The 23,639-nt window shown below is 35.8% G+C and overlaps 2 protein-coding genes across 2 annotated transcripts; one reads left to right on the top strand and one right to left on the bottom strand.

Moving 5' to 3' along the window:
• Nucleotides 1-2,996: 2,996 nt before the first annotated feature.
• LOC136064222 (PRA1 family protein F2-like) lies at nt 2,997-3,356 on the bottom strand. The gene has a single exon (XM_065765688.1). The coding sequence runs from the start codon at nt 3,354-3,356 to the stop codon at nt 2,997-2,999; it is 360 nt and encodes a 119-aa protein (XP_065621760.1).
• Nucleotides 3,357-8,084: 4,728 nt separating this feature from the next.
• Nucleotides 8,085-21,967, top strand: LOC112031841 (eukaryotic translation initiation factor 5B). The gene is made up of 11 exons (XM_065765692.1): nt 8,085-8,668; nt 8,782-8,889; nt 8,981-9,081; nt 9,190-9,280; nt 9,368-9,478; nt 9,552-9,617; nt 11,320-11,379; nt 11,530-12,087; nt 13,649-13,768; nt 21,337-21,456; nt 21,539-21,967. The coding sequence occupies exons 1-11, from the start codon at nt 8,234-8,236 to the stop codon at nt 21,602-21,604; spliced, it is 1,836 nt and encodes a 611-aa protein (XP_065621764.1). The 5' UTR covers nt 8,085-8,233; the 3' UTR covers nt 21,605-21,967.
• The last annotated feature ends 1,672 nt before the right edge of the window (nt 21,968-23,639 follow it).

The following is a 23,639-nucleotide window of genomic DNA, read 5'->3' as shown; positions in this document are numbered from 1 at the left end:
TAATTGTTTTGTGTTGGGCTCTTCCCCAAAACTATTTTCAAATGTAATTAACCAGGAGCAAGCTCATGTCCTGAGCCCTCCTTTGTAATCATGTGTTTCCTCTCAATAAATGTTTTTATTTTTTGCAGATTATTAAAAAAATTAAATCTTTTAATAAATATTAATTATAGAGGTAAATAAATATCATTTAATATAAAATATATTTTTACAATAAATTTGTAAATACATACAAATTCATAACATTTTTCACAATTTAGGGAGGTCTCAAGTTCATATGAAAATTGTGTATATATACCTATTTTGACTACCCTAATAAAAATGTTGAATACCTTAACTCGAGATTCACAAGAATTTAGGTTCAACAAAAATAAGAGAAATACTACATTCATAACTTTTTCACAATAATTGCACAACAAATACTTTGTGATAAGCTGTTACTAATTTTAATTTGGGCTCAATATTGACATCACTTTTTAACCCATCAATAATAGATTGTCACATAAAATTTGTTGTAAAAATGTTATAGATATAACATTACTCCAAAAACCGTCAAACATAATCCTTAAATCCCTAAACATAAATAAATAAATATAATTTTAGAAGACCGTAAATAACAATAATAAAAATTAGCCCAAATAACAACAAAAATAACAAAAACAAAAACAAGATTAGACCAAACAACAAGTGAACAAGTTATTCAACAAAAAGCCTATTCAAAAACAAAAATAAAAATAAAAATCTCTAATAATTCAAATTTGTAACTCATTTAACCCATTACATAAAAATAATTTGTAATTTCATTTTTCTTTAAAAAATGTATTGAGAGAAATATTGTGGTCATGAGTTCTACTTAGCAATATCACTAATTATGCTCCCATTGGCTTTGCAGTCACAAACTCTCTCTCTCTCTCTCTCTCTCTCTCTCTCTCTCTCTCTCTCTCTCTCTCTCTCTCTCTCTCTCTCTCTCAGCATTTCAACACTCTCTCTCACTTTATTACTCACATCTTAGCATTTTCAATTCTCATTTTTCTCCTATCAGTATTTTTTCTTTCTTTCTTTTCTCTTTTTTAGTAAAAAAAATTGTAATACTTTGTGTTTTTGTGTGTGTGTGTGTGTTCTTTTTTTTTTTTTTTTGGTAACATTGATATATTTAAATTATCTCATTATTAGATTTGTATAATTTAAGTTTCTTAGTGACTATTTTAAAAAAATTTCTTATGATCAAGAGATAAGAAGACGATATTATATTTTTTAACCCTGGACTTCTCACTAGAAACACTAAAAGGTACCAATTGAATTACAATGCTATTGGCAAGAAGATTGTGTTAATAAACATCCATTTCAATAAGTGGTAAAGAAAACTATAATTTTGTGTATGTAGATTAGGATTTTTCAAGGGAAAGAGTGCTTGTGTATTATATCTTACTGTGTTATATAATTATATAAAAATATTTAAAATGGGTGAAGCTTACGATCTAGTATCGTGGTTGTTTGGTAATGGAGAGTAGAGATTGGCGATGGTAAAAGAATTAAATTAAAAAAATTTTAAGAAAAAAATTCTTATCAAACCTAGCCTTTTAGGGCATTCACATTGGGTCTTGTAAATGCCATATGTTGCTAATATTTATTATCTAACCATTAAAATGATGCATTACTCGGACTTGTAAACCTAAAAATTTTTACAAGTTCGCTACAGTGCTCTCTTACATTTAGAAGTTACTGTAGACTATTGTATTTGTTTTTTAATCCCTTTTATTCTTTCTCTCTCCTCTATGTCAACTCATTTTCTTTCGCAACTCTCTCTTTCTTCATCTCGGTATTTTGTCTCCCTCTCTCTCTGTGACTTACTCTCGTCTCTCGCTCTCTCTCTCTCTCTCTCTTTGTGTTAGTGGTTGGGCCTCTATGCCATAAGAGGTTGCAATTCGGGCCATGAGTTGAATCTAGTGGCGATTACAGCCTGGGCTATGAGTTGAATCTGGTGGGTCGGTTTGGATCGGTGGATCAATTATGTAGGTTGTGGTCAGGTGGTGGGTTTGGAGTAGTGGGTTGTAGCGTGGAGATTGGTGGGTTTCTCTTGATTATTTGATGGTGGGTTTGGAGTTCTGGGTTCTTCTGGGTTCTGTGGTTTTTTTTTTTTTTTTTTTCCCTGTTGTGACCGATGCCTAAAGGAAGAGGTGGGTATGGCTGAATTGGGTATGAGTTTGACATGGATGGTGGCTGAATTTTATCTCTGCTGTTTCTTTCTTTGTGAGTATGGCTGAATTGGCATTGGAGAGAGAAAAAAAAAATCAAGGCTTTTTTCAAGTTGCAGCAAGGCATATAATGATGGGTGGTTGTTCTGGGTTTGGGTTGGTGGTGGGTGGATGAGAAAGAGAGAGAAATGGAGAGATGAAGAACAGAGATGAAAAGAGAAGAGAGATCTTTTTTATATTATTTTATTGTGTAATTTATATTATTTTAATGTGTTGTATGTAAAAATAAAATATAAGATGTTAATTGTATTGTAAAATAGTATGATATAATTGATAAAGTAACTTTTGAAATGGTAAATTGAAATATTTTTGGCGGAAATCACATTTTCGTCCCTACATTTTCAAGCGATTCCCACTTTAGTCCCTAGATTTTATTTTTACTACTTTTAGTCCCTATCCTAAAAAACCCTTCTCGTTTTGGTCTCTGCCATTACATCAGAGATGGAAAATACACACGTGGCAAACGGCAGAATTAAAAAATATTTAAAAAAAACTAATTTATCAATTTTAACTAAATTAAAAAAAAAAAACTAAAAACATAATTAAAAACCAAAAACCATATGAATCAAGATCTAAGTATATCTTGAACATCCAATCAAAAAAAAAAAAAAAAGTATATCTTGAACAAGAACAACAAAAATACCAACCCAGATTTAAATACAAATTCAAAGTTAAATAGTCCCACGTATTATTATCGACCCAGAGTTAGCAAAATGAGAACACTAAGCTAGACATTGATGAGGACTAGAGCGACAATGGTGATGACGGAGAGCAAGGCCAAGACGATGCAGTCATCGACATGATGTGGAAGAGGAGGAGTGGACGGTCGCGGAGGAAGTAGAGGAAAGACCAAGCAATGAAGATGGCGAGAAAGACGATCATGGAGATCAAGTGCCAAAGGAGGCTGAGATCAAGGTTGCGCTTGATGCAAGCGGTGGCTTCGCCGAGTGTGTAAGGGCATGTGAAGGAGGAGAAAGGTTGGACGAGCTTGCACCATGGACGGCACGTGGCGAAGATGGAGCGCATGGCAACGGTGTTGGTGGTGGTTGTGGATGTGGAGGGAAGTGTGTTGTAGTAGCCTGGTGATGATTGTGAAGAAGACATTGCTGAGACCAAACCCTTTTTGTGAATTTGAAGAGAGATTCCAAAATTTCAATCCTCAAATTGAAAAGAAAAGAAGCACAGAGCAATGGAGAGAGATTGAGATTTGTGGTTTTTTTTTATTATTATTATATTCGAGAATTTGTAAAATGTGGAAAACGGACTACATTTTCCTTTTGATCATGGTTTTGTATATGTTTTTGCTTGTTTGGATGCTAAGAAAATGAAATAAAAGAGAAGAAAATCTTGAATTTCTTATTTTTTGGGCAACCATGTTCTTGGGGGAAGAACATGAAGAACAATTATAATTTAAATAATTAAATTATAACTAAAATTTTATTTTATTTTAAAATAAAATAAAATATTTTTAATATTTTTTTAATTCTGTCGTTTGCCATGTATGCATTTTTCGTCTCTGATGTAATGGCAGGAACCAAAACGGAAAGTGTTTTTCAGGATAAAGACTAAAAGCTGTAAAAATAAAATTTATGGACCAAAGTAGGAATCGCCTGAATATGTAAAGACGAAAATGTGATTTCTGCCAATATTTTTCACATACGAAATGCGAATGCTCTTATGCATTTTGGGTGAAATATTTTAAATCTTTCCTAGATTTTGGCAGAATATCTACAAACTACTCAAATGGTTCCTGTATTTTTTTTTAATTGGCTATTATTGGAACAAACAAAAATTATAAAAATAATTGGGACCCATTATTGTTGTTATTCCCAAACAGTGTTGGTGATGGATTGGCATATATTTTAATTCAATCAGTTGTTGAAACAGGCAAAATATTAAAAAAAGTGGAAACCACTATTTTTGTTATTCCCGAATTGTGTTGGGCCCGTTGGCAGTAGAGAATGAAGATTTGTTGGAGTTCATCCTTTGATCCGAAAAATGTCTAGTCAATCAATTTCATCACCGACCTCTCTTGCGTGTTGTGTGACTGTGAAATGCTGTGATATAATTCGGATTCAGATACGGTGCAATACCCTCTTGCCTCTTGCATGTTGTGTGACTGAAACTGTGTGATATAATTCGGTAGGTATTACACTTGATGTAATTGTAATCAATAGTTGAGATTGAAAATTGAAAAAACAACTTTTAATCTCAACTATTAAATAAAATATATTAAAAGAGAGTTAACTCTAGTGGTAAAATATAGGTGAATTGCAGCTGATCTCAATCCATATAATTCTATTTTTTCTAAATTTTATGGATAAAATAAGGCTCTACTTGTGCATAATACAAAGTTTCTGAGCTAACTCTAGTGGTAATTTTGTTCTGTCCCGCTTGACCCTTTTTTTACCATTTCATCTTATGTGGGTTTTTTCAGCCTAGCAAAAGTGGTGGGTGATGGGAATGAGGCAAGATTTTAGCCTCGCACTATGAGACGGGAGAGGATGGTTTAGACTTTTTAGACCCACCCCATCTCGCCCTGCATTAATAAAGGTTATATTGTAAATTTTTCATGCCCTAAAACCCTATTATTTAAACAAACATATCAATATTAGCTTATTTTATTCTACTCAACATGGCTCTCTGTCTTCAATTTGTTACGTGTTATACTATGAGATTTTTTTTTTTTTTTTTGATATTATCTTGTTGAACACTTGGATAATACTATTCAATTTTTGCTAAAAATTAGTTTGATTTTATGGGATAAATTTATTTTTAATTTCAAGTATATTTTTATTAATAAAACATGTTTTATATTTTAAAAAATTATAATAGTTGTGGGGCAAATAGAAAAGGAGTAGAATTTTATAGAATGGAGCGAGGATACGACAAGAAAATATTTCTCATCATGCGGGACAAAGGCGGGAATGAGGCAAGGCAAAACCGTGTAGGATGGGAACGAATACCCCATCCTTTGGCCCCGCCCTACCCCATTGCCATCCCTACCTATCATCTCTCATTTTTAAATTTTTAAGTTGATGAGTGACATGTGGAAAAAAAATTGATTTGATCTAATGGTTAGGAAAAAAAAAAAAACCAACATTTTTTCTGATTTTCTCATCTCTTTGCCTCTCTTTTCACTCTACAACATCACCACCATCTCTTGAACCAAACTAGAAATATTTCACAGCATAAACTGAAACCCCAAACCACTTGTCACCACCACTAGATAGCATAGATTATGATCACCAATGCCCTAAATTGTAAACCTCGAGCTTTCCTCACACCAATGATTTACCACTTGTACTACAGTAAATTATCAACCCAACATCAACCTAAATCTCCGCCACTTTAACCCACGTTGTAGTCAAGTCTACACTCTACGACCCAAACCTGAATCAACCCAAGACCGATGCTTTTGAGCTAAGGAGGCGAACAGTGTTGCAAATTATGGAGATTTCGAATCAGCGAAGGCGGAGGAGAAGGAGAGGATTGAAGAGGCAATATAGCACATGTATTCACCAAATTTGAAAAAGGGTGGGGATCTGTTTGTTTTCTAGCTCAAGAGGTGAAGTTGTTGGCCAATAAAGAAGTCTTAAATCTATTTGTTTTGAAGTCTTAAATTTACGTGTCTATACTACTATTTAAAAGGCTTCTCTTATTTAGGATCTTCATTTTTGTGGTTCAAAAATATCTCTACGCCCTCTACTTAGATAAAGACAAAACTTGAGAACGAGTAAAAATATATTGTTAACTCCCACCTAAAACTACTTATTTTTTAAATCTTAAAGTTTAGCCATTTATCTCTCCTCTTTTCAAAGCTTCCCGTTTCTTTTTTTTCTTTTTAATTGCGGTTTCCTTAGTCCCTATTCAGCTAATCTCAAAACCATGGAAGAAATACAATTAGTTTTTTTTTTCTTTGAAAATGAAAAGCCTTACCAATATAGATTTATGAAATCAAGAAATATGAAATAAACATAAGTTACGCAACAAGGGGGAGGGGGGGGGGGGTGGGGGGGGGAGTGGTTGGCGGAAGCATATAACATTACAAGGATCAGAAAATGAATCAATGGTTAACCATTGCGTTTAACTTGGTTATACTTCTTACCAAATATTTAGATTTTCTAATTTGGGTATCTTCTAATTAACTTCAAATCAATCTAGAAATTTCTTTTTCTATTTTCCTCATGACTCATGGGCCTTCTCCAAATGTCCCCTTATAACTATTTAAGAATATCTTTTAAATTTCATTGAAGAAAATAAATGTGCTACATCCTAAGGTACTTTCAACTTTTGAGGGCATTTCAGCATTCATAACCCCCCTATGTCATCTTAAAACTATTATCTTTCGTATTTGTTCTTTATATTTATAAAGGATATTAGGTGCTTGGAAGCATTACTAACAATGTCTTTCAACAATCCAACACAAAGTCGGAAAAAAACCAAAACGGAAGATATGTAGCCAATGGCTATTTGATTGATTTGATATGTGAGAATGGCCGACTACAAGAAGCAAAGTGCCAAAGATCACAAGAGGTGGTGGGTGAGGTCATAGAAAAGAGTGGGGGATAAGATAAGAGACGAAAGAAAGAAATTGGGTAAATAATCCAATGAAAAGACTTTCTTAATATATAGAACCTCACAAAAAGTATAGTGTTATTGATGAGGTATGATATTAGTAGGTCATTTGCTCCAAACACAATGGTGATCAACAACTTTAAAAGAGAAGAAAAGACTATCGGAGTGCACCAGTGTGATGCTGGCCAAGAACCCTCTAACAGTTAAGTAAGTATTTCTCCCAATGACTCAAAGTATAAAAAGTGGATGAACATTTATGCATACCTTCGTTTGATAAGGTCTAGTCCTTTATATAAAGAATTTGGAATGGATTTACTTGTTAGCTGCCACTTCCACCGTGAGAGATGTGTGGACTTAGTGGGGAGAATGGAGTGAATTTCAGAGAATTCAACCCACATCTCAGAATAGTTGATGTGTTCCTAACTTCTTGGCTAGTAGAAATTATTAGAATTTACAGTGTTTATCCATCATCTGTGATATCTTGTCTTAGACAACTTGCCTTCTTCTTAGACAAACCCACATTTTCCTTCTGGTGCTTCTTCTTTGTTTCTCTCTGGACAATGATCTTTATCTCCACTCTTGGATCTTTTCTTCCTCATCCTTTCTTGGACAACCTTTATGTTCTTGGACAACTCTTATGAACGATGACTTACCTATTTTTAGTTGCCCATCAATTATAATTCAAAAAAAAAATATTTAAAAAAGAAAAGAAAAGAGAGGAGAAGCAAAGGGCTCTTTTCAAACTATTTGTTGGCATAATCAACCTATCAAAACAACACTTAAAAACCCAATTTGACTCTCACTAGACAAGAGGTGTCACCCGAGAATCTTGAAGAGTCTTTTCCATTTTTTGGTTATGTATGTTGTTGCATATGGTGGTTCTATTAAGGTTTTTTATTTATTTATTTATTTTTTTATCAGGGTTCTATTAAGTTTTTCCTAACTGGAAATCACCCTATTAGTAGCTCTTATTTTATTTCCTTCACCATTTTTGGCAACTTCACGTTAATACTGGTCCTGGATCCAACTTAGCTAGTACAAATTGAGAATATATGGTCCTACTTTTCAGAAAGCTGTTTGTTTTCTAATCAAGTGGGAGATTTGTTTTTAAGGAGTATAGAGGAGTTGAATTGCCTTGCATTTCTTAACTAAGCAAATGTCTGTGTAGAATTATTTCGTGGGATAACTATTGTGAGCTAGGAATTTTCTTGCCAAAGTCTGTTGTCTTTGGGATAACTATATTGTCTTTTTATTTGGTTTTTCCAATCTACAGCATCTTCTGGAACTGCCAAGCCATCTGTTGATGCTAAGAAAACCATTCCTTCCCAGGCAGTCGCGTCTCAGATTCAAAGAGTAAAGAAGACGTTGAAGTTGCAGAAAAAAATAAGAGAAAAGATGCTGCTATGAAAAAAGAAGCATCAAGTTCAGATGCTACCTCCAAAGAGAGTGAAGATAACCTTCGTTCCCCAATTTGCTGCATCATGGGCCATGTTGATACTGGTAAAACCAAGCTGCTGGATTGTATCAGAGGTACTAATGTTCAGGAGGGTGAAGCTGGAGGTATCACTCAACAGATTGGTGCAACATATTTTCCTGCTGAGAACATACGTGACAGAACCAAGGAACTGAAAGCTGATGCTAAACTGAAGGTCCCAGGTTTATTGGTTATTGATACCCCTGGACATGAATCATTTACTAATTTAAGGACTCGGGGTTCAGGTCTATGTGATATTGCAATTTTAGTTGTGGACATTATGCATGGCTTGGAGCCACAAACAATAGAATCAATTAATCTTTTAAAAATGAGGAACACAGAATTCATTGTGGCATTGAATAAGGTGAGGTTCATTATCTAATTTGTCTCTGGTGAAGCCCCCCCTCCTCCCCCCCCCCCCACCTACTTCCTCCTCTTTCCCCTTATTATTTGTTTTCTTGTTTTGAAATTATGCAGGTGGACAGACTCTATGGGTGGAAAACATGTCGCAATGCACCAATTGTGAAGGCCATGAAGGAACAATCTAGGGATGTACAAAATGAATTCAATATGAGGCTCACTCAGGTTTTATAAACCCCTCCTTTTCTCATTGATTCATTCTTGTCAATTTCACTCCTGGTTATTTCTCATTCTTTTTTTTTTTGTTGGTTGACAGATTGTCACTCAGTTCAAGGAGCAGGGGTTAAATACTGAATTGTACTATAAAAATAGGGAAATGGGTGAAACTTTTAGCATTGTACCTACTAGTGCTATCAGGTACAACTTTTGGACTTCAGTCTTGTATTTAAATAACTTGTTTAGTCTCATCAGCTGCAAAACGTGTAATGCTACTATTTTGATATTTTTCGGTTCTTGATGATACAGTGGTGAAGGCATCCCAGATTTGTTGTTATTATTGGTTCAATGGACTCAAAAAACTATGGTTGAGAAACTTACTTACAGCAATGAAATACAGGTGTGCAATCTTTCACATTATTTTCATTTGGTTGAGTGCTTCAGGATAGTAGAATGGAAACCTAATTGTGGGTAAATTGTGCTCCAGTGTACTGTGTTGGAGGTCAAGGTTATTGAAGGCCATGGGACAACAATTGATGTTGTACTAGTCAATGGTGTTCTTCATGAAGGAGATCAAATAGTTGTTTGTGGCATGCAGGTAAGCTTCTAAAACTTTTTCATTTGATGTCATGCTTGCATTAAAATTCTGACAAATGATTTTCACATTGTAGGGACCTATTGTTACTTCAATTCGAGCTTTATTGACACCCCATCCAATGAAGGAACTCCGAGTTAAGGTATGGTTTTCTCTTTTAATAATTTCCTCTATTTGGTTTTTCTTGGGTAGGAAAACTAGAACTTGGTATACGGCTGGTGAAATAATTGGTGAAGAAGTGGTAGTTGAGCTCTACATACAGAAGAGGCTTTATATTGTATCTTTCTTTAATTAAAGCTTCATATTGTGTAAGGAGATTTGTTGATCTCTCTTAAATTAAACAACTTGAAGTTAAGAAATAGCAACTGGAGTTCACACTAATATCATTGAAGGCCAAGGTCTTGAAGGTAGTGGGCAATAGTAGTGCATCAAATAGTTGGAATCTCAAAAGGAGTTGCTGCTTACCTCCTATTGATGAATGTGGGAATTATTTGGTACTTGTAAACTTCTGAGGTACATTGGAGGACATAAGTTCAGAGTAAAGAAGGGGTTAAAGAAAACGTGGACATAAGTTAATTTGCAAAGTTCTGGTTTGTCCTGCATCAAGGAGAGTTTGGGGTGGCAATGGTGTTAGGCAGTCAGTCTTTGTGGCCACGTCTGCTAGTGGCTTGGATGATGGTAGTGTCTTGGAGAATTGGTGGTCATAGTGAGAGGCTTGCTGAGTATCAGTTAAGTGGTGGTCTAAGGCAACATGGGAGGTTTTCAAGTTAGCTGGGATTTGGTTGTGTTCAGTGGTGCCTGCATTGTTGTGATGGGTGGCTCTTAGGTGCCAATGAGGATAGGATTATTTTTTATTTTTCGTTGTGTGCGTGGGTGTCACGGTTTGGGATTGTTGAACGTGGTGGGTTTGTCTAAGGCATTTTATGGCTCTGTCATTGACTCTGGACAACATTTATTTTGGTTGTTATTGATGATGATGTTCGCAATTCTTGCTTGAGACTGTCAGTTTGGGCTAGTTGTGATCTGGATGATGGTGACATGGTGTTCTTGATATAGTTTAAGCGGTGGTGAGGGGCTGGTGCTGGCTGACTGCTATCAGTTTTGCCAGGAAATTGGATTAAGTCAAATTCTCTGATACTAAGTTGATGCAGGACAAATATTCAATGGAAAAATTGGATAAAACAATTGAACAGTGAAGAAAGAGTAGACAATATGAATCAACACAAAGCAAGAAGATCTAGAAATCATTATTCATCGTCAAACTATTGGAAAACTTCAATATCAAATTTTATTCATCAAATCATGTGTCACTTATCAAAAAAGAATAAAGTTCATTCATCAAATCACGTCCCTTACATTTCAGCAGAGTTGTTTTTAAGTAGGTTTTCACAAAAATTAAATAGGGAAAATAATGTAACCCCTAATCATTATAAAACTACATTATTAGATATTCAAATTCAAATTAGTTCTAAATATGGAAATTGAAATTCCAGTTAGCACTAATTTCAGTATCCACATCAGAACACATGTACCAGGGATTAAAGTTGATATGCCATGTACATGTCTATTTTTGAAGTTCATATAAAGTTGTAAACAATCTTTAGATGGTACACCTTGCAATATCTGGGGGTTAAGTCGCCTCCCTTCTTGCATAAAGTTTATGTTATTGACTGAAATAGGTTCAAAAAGGTTCTTTCGTGTTCAGATAATTTGTATGAAAAATTTAAGTTTAAGTTATGACCTATACGTATAAAAAAAAATTTAAGTTATGACCTATGTTTTTTTTAGCAAGAGGTCTGTTATGCAATGCTTTAGATAACGATTTGGTGGTTGTCCACTTTCAGGGGACTTATATACACCATAAGGAAATCAAGGCTGCAATGGGTATCAAGATCACAGCACAGGTATTTTTTTGCCCATACTGAAGTCACGGTTAATCCATTCTAATTTTTAACTTTATATATAGTTTAAATAATGCACTTACACAGTTAAAGTGAGATTTGTTGGTTTTTTTGAAAGAAGTTCCTGAATTCTTGTGTTATTTTTTATTGCAGGGCCTTGAGCACGCTATTGCTGGAACTGGTCTTTATGTTGTAGGTCCTGACGATGATTTAGATGATGTTAAGGAAGAAGCTATGGAAGATATGAATTCAGTCATGAACAGGATTGATAAGAGTGGCGAGGGAGTTTATGTACAGGCATCTACCTTAGGCTCTTTGGAAGCGTTGTTGGAGTTTTTGAAGTCCCCAGCAGTAAAAATACCTGTTAGTGGTATAGGCATAGGCCCTGTACATAAAAAGGATGTCATGAAGGCCAGTGTAATGCTTGAAAAGAGAAAGGAATATGCTGTCATCTTGGCATTTGATGTCAAAGTTACACCAGAGGCTCGGGAACTTTCAAATGAGTTGGGTGTGAAGATCTATGATGCTGATATCATTTATCACTTATTTGATCAATTTACAGCCCATATTAACGCTTTCAAAGAGGAAAAGAAGAAGGAAGCTGCTGATGATGCAGTCTTTCCATGCGTTCTTAAAATTTTACCAAATTGCATTTTCAACAAGAAGGATCCAATAGTATTGGGAGTAGATGTCCTTGAGGGCATTTTGAAGGTAATTATTATCCAGCTTATTTGGCTTATTTTCTCTTGCTTAAGGAACACTCTAATTTTTTTAGAGTATCATTTTTTGTCGGTACATGATGACTTCATAGGTTCTGGATAAGTCCAACATTTTGGCGTAAGACTTGTTCTCAGCCAACGTTGGTGAGAAATAAGTACATTTAGGCTGCATTAGCTCCTTTTGAATCTTGTTAAAGCTGAGAAAAAGTGAAGGGAAATTGCAAGTGGACTTTTTTTTTTTTAAAAAATACAAGAAGCTAACATCTTAAGTAATTTAATGATATGCCTTTTATTTAACTCAAGTCTCCTGAGATCAAAACTGATTATAGAGTTTCCTTGGAGCATCCAGTCAATTTGTTACTTGATTTGCTTAGGCTTCCCTGGTAATAAATGGAAATCTGGACATGTGCATGATTTAGCCCTGTCACTGTTCAATTAACTGTGGGCCATATGGTGACCCCTGGAACGAATTACACCAATAAAGTTTCTAAGCTGATTGCTATGTCTCTGTTAGTTATGTTCCCCAATTTGGCTGACTTTTGTCCTTTCAAGTGGAATGAGCCTGGAGAGCCATCAACTACTACTGTGAAATTTTCTGTGACTACACTGGCACTGGTTTGCATAGTTCCCCTCTGGGGACACTTACAACACCATGTTTGATAGTAGGGAGAGGAGGAGAGGGAAGTGAGGAGTTTATCTCCCCTTATGTTGTTAGGTAGGAAGGAAGGAAAAGGATGGACATGGTAAAGTTTAAATTTGACAGTTACACCTTATCTAATTTGTTTAGAACTAGGATAAAAATGTAATTTCAAAAAATTTGTTAACAAAACTCTCTCCATCTCCAATTTTGTCCACAATGTTTCTTTGTTTTTTAATTTTGCTCAGTTAAAAGGGTTGACTTTAGGCCATTACAAATAGATGGCCTTACTATTATAATATGCTTCTGCAAGGTGTAGGTTATAGATTTTGTGGTTCAAGTAGCATAATTTCCAAGAATTCTTCTGCATTTTATGCATTGCCATTTATGTTGATATTGTGGGATAGTGTTTGAAACTCATGAGGTTCAAGTTATACATGGTGTAGTACTTGTCAATGTTGCCCACTTAAATAGCTTCTTATTGGATGTGATGTCTGAAAAAAGCTACCGTTTGATTACATTATCTCTTTATACCTTTAATGAGGTTCAAGTTTTTTGTATTTCAGAATTTTATGCAAAACATGAGTTAATGGATCAAATAGTAAATAACATCTGATTGTTACAATATTTAGCGTGCGTATTATAGAATGAAAAGAACATGTAATTCAATGGTGGAATTTCAAAATATGAATCTAATAAAAAGTTATTAAGTGGTGTAACTTTAATAAAGAGTTATGCCAGGTGTTACTTGCTCCTTATATGTAGATATGGAATAATACTTATTTTTGGAGACTGGGGGCCATGTGGTAGGCTTGGGATAATGCTTATTTTGAAATGGCACTGGAGAGATTGTATCCTAAATAAAGTGCTTGTTTATATATTTGTACACATCTAACACAATCTGCTTTCTGCACAGATTGGGACTCCAATCTGTATTCCTCAGAGGGATTTTATTGATATTGGGCGAGTTGCGTCTATTGAAAATAACCATAAAGCTGTTGACTTTGCAAAGAAAGGTCTGAAAGTTGCAATTAAGGTATGTGTTTGAACCTCTGATGCTGTACTAAAATGGCATTAGTGATAATGTATTATTAGTGTAATTAAAATGATACTTGAAAAAAGTGCCGTTTATTAGCATTATTAAATGAAAGCTCATTGGCCAAATTTATCCAAATATAGGCAGACATAAAATGGTATTATTGATAATTTTTGGACTTGATAGTCACTCCTTTGCTTGGTATTGTAGTCATTTTTCCTTACCGAGGTTACTCAATATTCATGATCCCTTATCTATTTTCCTGGTTTTGCATACTGTTATTTCTCCATGAGCCCCCCCAACAAAAAAAGAAAACGCCTCCACATACTTGATGTAATGATGAGTTTGGAGTTTTTCTTTTAAGTTTTTTGCTGTCAACTCCTTGAGCACGTGTTCAGTTGCTGATGTATGGGCGACTCTATTGATTGGTTCTGGGTGACATTTAATAAATGGATTAGGAACAATTATACACATTTGTGAAGAAATGGATTATTACCGGGAATGCACTATCAATTATCAAAGAATGAAATGGGTAAACTGATTAGCATATCCTTTAGGTTTTTTTTTTTTTTTTTTGGAGAGGAAAACAATTTCATTAAACAAGAAAAGGAATACAACAAAGAGCCACCAGCAGGTTACATAGTGAGAGGCTCTAAATCTAATAGAATCAGATGAGATACAAAAGGTGGGGTAACACCTTTCCAAACTTGAGTACAATGGTTGATCTTGGCGAACTGAGCAAGCTCGTGAGCAACCCTATTGTAGTCCCTTTTCAAGTGAGAGATAGAGCTGCAAGAGAAGGAAGCTTTGGCCTGCAAAATACCCTCCACTAGGTGCCCAGCTTCGCCCCCAGTATTGCCTTGGTTAATAGCATGGATAGCTGAGAGAGCATCAGATTCAAATATGACTTGAGAGAGTTCCATTTCCTGCGCCAACAAAATGCCTTGCTCTAAAGCATAAAGTTCCGTCCAATCTGCTGGGAACTGCGAAGGCAGAGACTTACAGAGAGCTGCAATAACCCTACCAAACACATCTCTAATAACCACCCCAACCCCTAAACTCACTCCCATATCAAGGGAACACACCCCATCAACATTTACTTTAAACACTCCAGGGGTGGGGCAGAACAGCCCGTAGGATTGGAAAGATTAGGGGGGAAAATCCATCTTGATGGCGCCGTGAAAATCATCAACTAATCTTTGGGCCCCAAAATGTTAAAGATTGCCTCCTTTATCTCTAGAGAAGTGTTTGGGCTAAAATAAATTGAAGACTTAACCAAATTGACCTTTTGCCTAGAAGCTGCCTCATATTTCTCAAGGATCTCCTTAAGCTTCCTACATTCTTCATTGTTGGCTTTACAAAAGAGGAGGTTGTCATCGGCAAAGAAAAGATGAGTGATCTTTGGGCACCCCTACATAAAGATATGCCATTCAAAAGCTAATTTCTTGCTGCTTCATGGAGGAGGGTTGAGAGACCGAGAGGGGGTCCCCTTGCCTGAGACCTCTAGAGGGAATAATGTTTCCAAAGGTATCACCATTGATAATGACAGAATATGAACCTGAGGAGATACATCTCATAAGCAAGTTAATCCACCCCTCATTGAACCTCATCTTTCTCGTGACCCCTTCAATAAAGCCCCACTCAACCCTATCAAAGACTTTGCTCATATCAAGCTTTGTTGCCATAAAGCAGTCTCTCCTCTCTCTTTTATGCTTTAGGTAATGCATTAACTCATAAGCTATTAGAACATTATCTGTAATGAGCCTAGCTGCAGTAAACGCACTCTGATTTTCTGTGATAATAAGAGGAAGAAAATTTTTAAGATGATTAGCTAAAGTTTTAGAAATGAGCTTGTAAATCACATTATATAGGCTGATTGGTCTGAAGTTAGTCATTCTTTTGGGGTTGTTTGTTTTAAGGATGAGGGCAATATTGGTTTTGTTGATAACATCTAATGACATGCCAGAATTAAGAACATTTAGAACCATGTTTGAGACATTAGCACCAACAATATCCCAATATTTTTGAAAGAAGATAGCAGACATACCATCAGGCCCTGGAGATTTTGTAGGGTGGATCTGTTTGAGAGTAGTCAAAACTTCCTCCCTGGTAAAGTTCTTAGTCAGCTCCATGTTCATTTCATCAGTTACTCTAGTGGGAATTGCTGCTATAACCTCCTCAATCAGACTTGGATTAGAGGTGGAGTAGATGTCTTCGAAGTAAGACACTGCAGCATTGGCAATACTATCCTTGTCTTCACACCACCGCCCATACTTATCACAAATTCTAATAATCATGTTTTGCTTCCTTCTTTCAGACACCTGGGCATGAAAAAATTTCGTGTTTCTGTCACCCTCTTTTAGCCAGTGGACCTTGGAGCGCCGCCCCGGGTAAATTTCTTCATCATCCAAAAGCTCATTTATCTCTTTCCTGACCTTGTTAATCTCTCCAAGAGAACCGTCTTTGTCTTGCTCAGTCATGCTAGAGAGCATTTTCCACTTTTCTTGAATTAGCTTTGGTATCTGACCAATGGTAGAAGAATTTCATAATGCTAGCTCAAAGGCACATAACTTCAGATTGCAAGCCATACCCTTCAAAGTGTTCATGTCACTAGTAGAACCCCACACCGAATCAATAACTCCTCGGCATTCCTCTCTCTTCGTCCATATGGCCTCAAAATGGAAGCGTCGCGTTCTAGGTATTTTGATAACTAGAGGATTAGAGATGAAAAGAGTGCAGTGGTCCGAAGTAAAGTCAACCAGGTGGTGGACTTTGACTTCACCAAATTTCTCAATCCAATCAGACGTGGCTAAAGCTCTATCCAAACTTAAGAAAACTCTTCCAGCCCCCTCTTGCATATTGCACCAAGTATAATGCGGTCCACTGTAGCCCAAGTCTTTGAATCCACATGAGTTGATGATGTTACGAAAACTCTCCATTTGATTTTGCGGTCTAATTGCACCTCCCCATTTTTCTTCCATAGAAACAATCTCATTAAAATCTCCAAAATAGAACGAAGGGAGTTGCATTTGGCTACTGAGGAGTGAGAGTAAATTCCATGATTCATGACACATGCGTTTGAGGGTTACCATAAAAACCAGTAATTTTCCATTTTAGGCTAGAGCTTAACTCAGTGACAGTTGCATCAATATGATAATTGTTGAAGCTCTTTATATTCAGGTTTATTTCCCTCTTCCATAGAAGGGCCAGACCTCCACTGTGACTAGGGCTGTCCACGGGTAAGCCCGAGTTAGGTTTGTGCCCAACTCGAACTTGACTCGACAGACTCGGGTGGGAGAAATCAAAACCCGCAACTGACTCGTGTGGAGCTTCGAATCGGCCGGATCGGGTCTTGTTGGTTTCAGGTTCGCTTCAGAGGGTAGAAATCTGGCTGAATTTTGGTCGAAATCTTGCCGCAAAGAGATAGATCTGGCCGGATCTATTGAGATCTGGCCAATATTCCTCCATATCGTTTGAGATCTGGCCGAGATCTAGCTATATTTATTGAGATCTAGCTAAGATCTCATTATATTGGCAAAGATTTAAGTTTAGACTTATTGGTTTTTCACCGGAACATGACATTTGTGACTGGAAGAGAGATAGGCATCGGGTGGGTTGGGTTCTTCGGTTTCTTAGGCAGTCAAACCGAGACTAGAACCGATCGTATCGGGTCTTCACGCCAGCGACCTGCAGCTGACCGAACCACCGCTCAGATCGGGTGGTTATCGGGTCGGAGATCGTTGGGCCGGTCTGATTCGTCGGGCCAGGCAGGTGCTGGACAGCCCTAATTGTGACCTCGGCTTGGTACAAAAAGACCATTTGCAAAGCCCAATCTGTCTCTGACTCTTTTCATACGCCTTTTCCTAAGCTTAGTCTCCAAGAGAAACACTATCCTGGGATCCCAACATCGCACCATATTGTGCAACGCACTAACTGACCGGGGTTTCCCAAGCCCCCGGCAATTCAAGCATAATGAATTCATGGCTCCCTGCGGTGCTGCCTGGCAGCCGCCGCCAATAAATTCAACTCATTCAAGCTTTTAGTGAAGCCTCCACGCTGCTTCTTGTGGACTATATTCTCTTCGTTCTCAATAAAGACCACATAGCCTTGGCGTTTAGACCCTAGAGCTTGATTTTGGCTCACAATCCCTTGGGAATGGGCCTGCCCTTTCTCTCTGGCTGCCCTTTTTAACCGCCCTTTACCTTTTTGCATTTTACTCAATTCTTGGGCCGGTTTATGTTCCTCCACAATGACGCCAGCCTGAAACTCCTTGGGCCTGTGTGGGCTAGTTACTTCAGGAGAGTTTTCGGCCTCATGGAGTGGGAAGCCCACTTTAGAAAAAGCATTGTTCATATCTCTCTCTACACCCGCTCCGATGCTATTTTCTGAATTGTGTACTGTCATATCTTCACCTTGGCCAAACCCCAATCTCAAAAGCTGGCCATCTTTTTCCAATCCGTCCCATCTGACCCCATTATCTGCTGCTTGGCACGTTTGGGCTTCAGAATCGTCACCTCCCCACGTGTGATCAGCTTTTTTTTTGAATTTTGAATGCTGCTGCATCCTGCACTACCTCCGCTGCCATCCTCCTCTTCAAAGTGGAAGTTTTGAACTGTTGTCTGGCCATTTCCTTTGGTGATGTTTTCATTTTCCTCATCACGCCTGTGAGTGCTTCTTTGTTTGCCTGAGTTCCCTTTGAAAGCACCCCCCGACCCTTAGCCATTCACCATATTGCTTAGGGGTGTTCTGCCAGTTTGGAAAATCCAGGCAATGCTTCTTGTCGTGGCCAAACTTGCCGCATAGGAAGCAGAACGTGGGAAGCCTCTCATATTTAAAGTGGACCCAAAACTTTTCACCATCAAGACTCACCTTGTTACCCCCTCTATGAAGTGGTTTGTCTATCGGAAGCTCAACTCTGATGCCCATAAACAAAGCTTGGTCTGATTGGCATGCTCGTTTGTCCATTTCTATGAAGCACCCCAAACTGTTTCCTAGATCTTTGCCCACTTCTTCACTCATGTTCAAAAGGTAAACCCCAGAGTTGCACCCAAAAGGGGGAATGGGTGAAGACCATATTTGCCATGGAGAGCCTCTTCTTCCATTGGCAAAGGAGGAGCAGGTTATTTCTGAAATTCCATGGGCCATTGTTCTCCACCCACTCCATTTGGTATCTTGAACTGAACTTGAACTGAAGAATGCTATTTCCTACATCAACTATTTTCAATTTCGAGCCCATCTTCCATGCAAACCTCAGAGTGCTCTTCAATGCCCTTTGATTCTGTTGTCTATCTGAGAGTAGACGACCAAACAGACTTAAGGAGCATTCCTCCAAGAGGTTTGATTTACTTCTTGTTGTGATGGGTATTCCTTCTTCTTCTTCCTTCGTGAGACACAGATTTTGCAACCCATCAATCATTTCTTGTTCCATGGCATCCTAAGAGAAAAGTGTTAAAAGTTTAAAGGAGATAGTAAGAATAGACTCTACGGGGAAGCCCCACAGAGGGTGGGAGGGAGGATCTCTTCTACAAGGAGAGAGGGAGGGTGCTCTTACAGAAGGTAGAGGGAAGGGCTTCTACAGGGGAGAGAAGTGAATCTCTGTTCCTTCAATCTTTAGGTTGCATTTGGAGTTTGGATTTCAGGATTTAAAATCAAGGGATTTCAATAATAATTACTAGTATAAATTGCTTGATATTAATTTAACAACACATGATGATGCTTATTTGAATAAAATTTACATTATATATATGATGAAAAAAAAAACTACACATGATGCAAGCTTTGGAGATTTTGCTCAAACAAAATATTTGTGACATTATGGGATTGAAATGGCATTTTACACCTAGTTACTTTAAATCCACGTATTAATAAAAATAAAATCCATCCACAAATTTCATCCAAAAAAATTGTCATTTCATACATTTTTATTGGGTAGAATTAAGGCATTTAAACTTAAAACTTCAGATCCATATCGTTGTAAATATGTCCATCCAAATGTACCATTAGGTTATTCTGCATTTAACACTACTGTCTTATGGTTTGGACAATATATGTTGTGTCTTTAAAAATTGCTTGAGTCATGACTTATGTAGATAATCCTCTACAGATTACTTGAATGGTACAGTTCATGAATTTTCACTTTCAGTAATGTTATTGGTATATTTTTTCAAAACAACTTTTTTGTTTTCCCCTCTTCTTAGACCCCCTCCTCTTTTTCTGTGGGTGCTATTGCTGATTGCAACCAAATTTAGCTGTCTTTATGTATCTTATGGATAATATTATATATTTGTAAATCCCTGTGATTCTGCCTGTTGTAATATGACAAAATTTCAAGACATTTCCTTTATCTCAATATAATGAAAATATTAAGGTTGGACCTAGTTGGTACTAATATGTATAAGTTAAATTTTGGAGATAGATGATAAGATTTTGAAGGAAATGGCATTGGCAATGATCCGTCTCAACTGAAAATTTGAATTTAACTTTGCTCTGGTTTTCTAATCATGGCTTCCAATCTAATTTGATGCTTATTGTTTTGGTTGTGCATTTTCCTTAACACATTTAAGTGTTGCAATTTTGTTGTTATTGTTTATATTCTCACCAAGCACATGCTGTTTGTCATGCTATTTTACTCATTAACTAGCATGTAACATGTGCAATGCCTTGTATTCTATTTTGTTAGACATATATAAATTTTGAAAGTTATTTATTTATTTATTTTTTATGCCAATAGCTAAGAAAAAATTATTTTCCATTGCTTTCATCAAAATCAGATAATGTGAAGTATTTAAACAATTCTCGAGCGATATTGCTATATATTATCAGATAATTCTCATGTCTGCATATCTTTAACATCTCTCTTAATATAATATTACCACTCTTAACCTAACCAATCGAAGTTAACAACAGTAACCATAGTCGTTCGTTTCAAATGTCAACTGACCCCATCATTACAGGCTCAGTACCACTAAGCATGGTCATCTCTCATGTTTTTACAGCAGCATGGCAATACCACCAATATTAAAAACAACCTATCACCAAATAACACCTATCCATTTTGAGCCTTGAAAAGTATAATAAACTTGACCTTTTACTTCAATACTTCATTTACCTTTTTGCCGTATAGTTCACTGTACTCAATATTATCAAATGGTTCTGTGTTTGGCTGCTATGAGAGTTTTAGAAGTTAGGGGTTTGAATCCTAATTACAGCTACCTTGAACACCAAATTTAGAAAGATAACAGATTGATTATTTGGTAAAAGAAATGTATCCAACATGTGGCGGAACCTCGTACCTTTCTAGCCTAAGGTTTCCATTTTTATTATTTATAATAATAATAATGAAAATAATATAGTTTAGATACCATGGTATCTTCCATCTTATGACTGGAAGAACATCCTGCTTGACCCCCATTCAACATATTTGTCTGTGCTGCTGTATCTTCCTATAGGGGAGGGATATTTTCAGTCTTCATATTCAAGTTGGCAATCTAGCCCTCAAGGAAATTTGTCATTCTATTTTACCTCATTGGATGCTGGCTTATTGTTACCTATTGTTTGTGCTTGAACAGATAGTTGGCACCAATTCTGAGGAGCAGCAAAAAATGTTTGGTAGGCATTTTGAGATTGAAGATGAGCTTGTCAGCCACATCACTAGGAGGTCAATTGATGTACTTAAAGCTAATTACAGGGTGAGTGATTGAATCCCTTACAATTTCTGTCCTTGATGGATCACATTGCAATGTGTTCCGTATTGTGACTTTTAATATGCAGGAAGAACTGAACATGGAAGAATGGAAGCTGGTTGTGAAATTGAAGAATCTTTTCAAGATACAATGAGGATGCATCAGTTAGGGCAGAAATGCGAGGTGGAATCTTCGGCAGTTCTTGTATTGGATGAATTCTGAAACGAATGGTCTATGGTCAATGGCCGATACAGGTTGGAACACACAGGAATTTTAACTGGTGCATACTGGTTCGGTGACTGGTACAAAATTTTCGACAATACTGGCCAATACAGCACGATTTTGATGACTTCAGAGGAAAGGCCATGGAGAGGGTTGTGCTTCTCGTGGTTTGGATGTAGTTTTTAAGCAAGTGAGATATACTTAAGAGGGATTTTAATGGAAGTTTGGGGTATTTTAATAATAAAAATATGATATGTTAAATTTTATTCATTAATTGAAAAGTGAAAATTGACTACGATATCTTCTCATCCTCCTACTCAATATAGTCATCACGAAAAGACGTAATTGAGTTTATAAGTTTGAGCTATAAAGATTTTTTTTTTTTTTTTTTTTTTTTTTGGGTATAAGTTGCAAAATAAATTTAAGGTCCAGGACTTTGAGATCACAAAAGAAGCCTTTTAATTGGTTTCAAGTCTTTGTATAACTTGGAGCAGAGGTGGTGTTGTCCTCTTTGAGGATGCAGTGACGCAAATTATTTATGTAGATTTTTAGGGAACTGGTACTAAAGTCTTTATGTAAGATTCTAAGTTCTTTCTAAACAATTCCTAGGGGTCATGATATGGAAATTCAAAAAATATGAAAATAAAGACATATATTTGAAAATAAAAAGTTTAAGGTATTTTGGTTGATATGAATGTAAGCACATTTTGCCTTTTGGGAATAGAGATAGATATGAAAATTCAAAAAATAAGGGATAATAAATGATATGGTAACTGACATTAATGGGTTTATATTTTTTACTATTAGATCTATTAAAATTTAACGGTGTAGAAAGAGTGTAACTCTAAAGAGTTACATCAGATGTAACTTGAACATATATATATATATATATTTATATAATTTATTTACTTTTTGTATAGTGAAGCACCATAACTCAAGTCACATTTGTATTTTCTTGACTAGTAGAACTAAGATTTGAACATCTCTTCTTCATAATTGTAATTATCAGTTCCACCCGCCCCCTCCCAAAAAAAAAAAAAAAAATCACTGAACTTATAAGTACTATTTCTTTCATCACCAATATATATATATATATATATATAAAAGAGGATTTTCCTATTTTAACTGGACTTTTATGTGGTTCAAAAATATTCTTATTAATAAAGGATAATTTTATTTAGAAATAGGGTCATAAATGTCAAATAACAAATTTCATTTTTAATTCAAAAGAGATCTCCTAAAATTTAGGATTTTTTCCTTCATGCTCAAAAATGAAATTATAATTTACTGCTTATCTTTAAAGTTTATAATTTTTATTTGTTTGAAAAGTAAAAAAATATATTTCTAAATTATAATAAATACAAATTATTAACATTTATCCAAAAAATAAAAGAGTCTCTATTGTGCTTAGAGGCTAGTGTATGTGTGTGTGTGTGTGTGTGTATATATCACTTAAGTTATAAATACTCTTTCTTTCATCCCAAGTACATTAGGTCAATCAAGAAGTTTATATTTCGGTATAATAGTATATTAGTTTAATTGGTTAACTCCTCCAAAAGGGGTTTTAGTAAATAACGAAATATAACGTTTGGGCTAAGGGTCAAGTTGGTAATTTTTCTTACATCTCCTTCTCTGGGGTTAGGTATCATATATGCCTCCAAAATAAATAGCTTTGAATACTAGAAGAAAAGCACCTATACCTAACAAACTTAAGCGAATATCCAAAATTGTAGTCATTTTATTTTTATCTTTCCAAAAAAAAAAAAAAAAAATCTTGTATTAAGAAGTTCGGTTTTTTTTTTTTTTTTTAAATAAATAAACAAGATAAAGCAATACATGGGAAATACCTCAAGGAATAAAATACTTTTAAAAAGTTAAAAGAATAATAACACTTTGAAGTATAATAAAAAAAAAAAAAATACCTACAAAACATAGTTGGGTTTCATTTTCTGGTTGCATCCCCACTA

This window comes from Quercus suber, unplaced genomic scaffold, assembly GCF_002906115.3.
Source record: "Quercus suber isolate HL8 unplaced genomic scaffold, Cork oak 2.0 scaffold_648, whole genome shotgun sequence".
NCBI classification, from domain to species: domain Eukaryota; kingdom Viridiplantae; phylum Streptophyta; class Magnoliopsida; order Fagales; family Fagaceae; genus Quercus; species Quercus suber.
Note: the sequence above shows the minus strand (reverse complement) of the source record. Positions and strands in the feature narration are given on the sequence as shown.

Excerpts from the sequence above, each read along its gene's own strand:
- LOC136064222 (XM_065765688.1), bottom strand. The coding sequence starts at position 3,356 with ATGTCTTCTTCACAATCATCACCAGGCTACTACAACACACTTCCCTCC.
- LOC112031841 (XM_065765692.1), top strand. The coding sequence starts at position 8,234 with ATGAAAAAAGAAGCATCAAGTTCAGATGCTACCTCCAAAGAGAGTGAA. Across the intron at positions 9,082-9,189 it reads GTACCTACTAGTGCTATCAG|TGGTGAAGGCATCCCAGATT; the intron begins GTACAACTTTTG and ends TTGATGATACAG. Across the intron at positions 9,618-11,319 it reads TGAAGGAACTCCGAGTTAAG|GGGACTTATATACACCATAA; the intron begins GTATGGTTTTCT and ends GTCCACTTTCAG.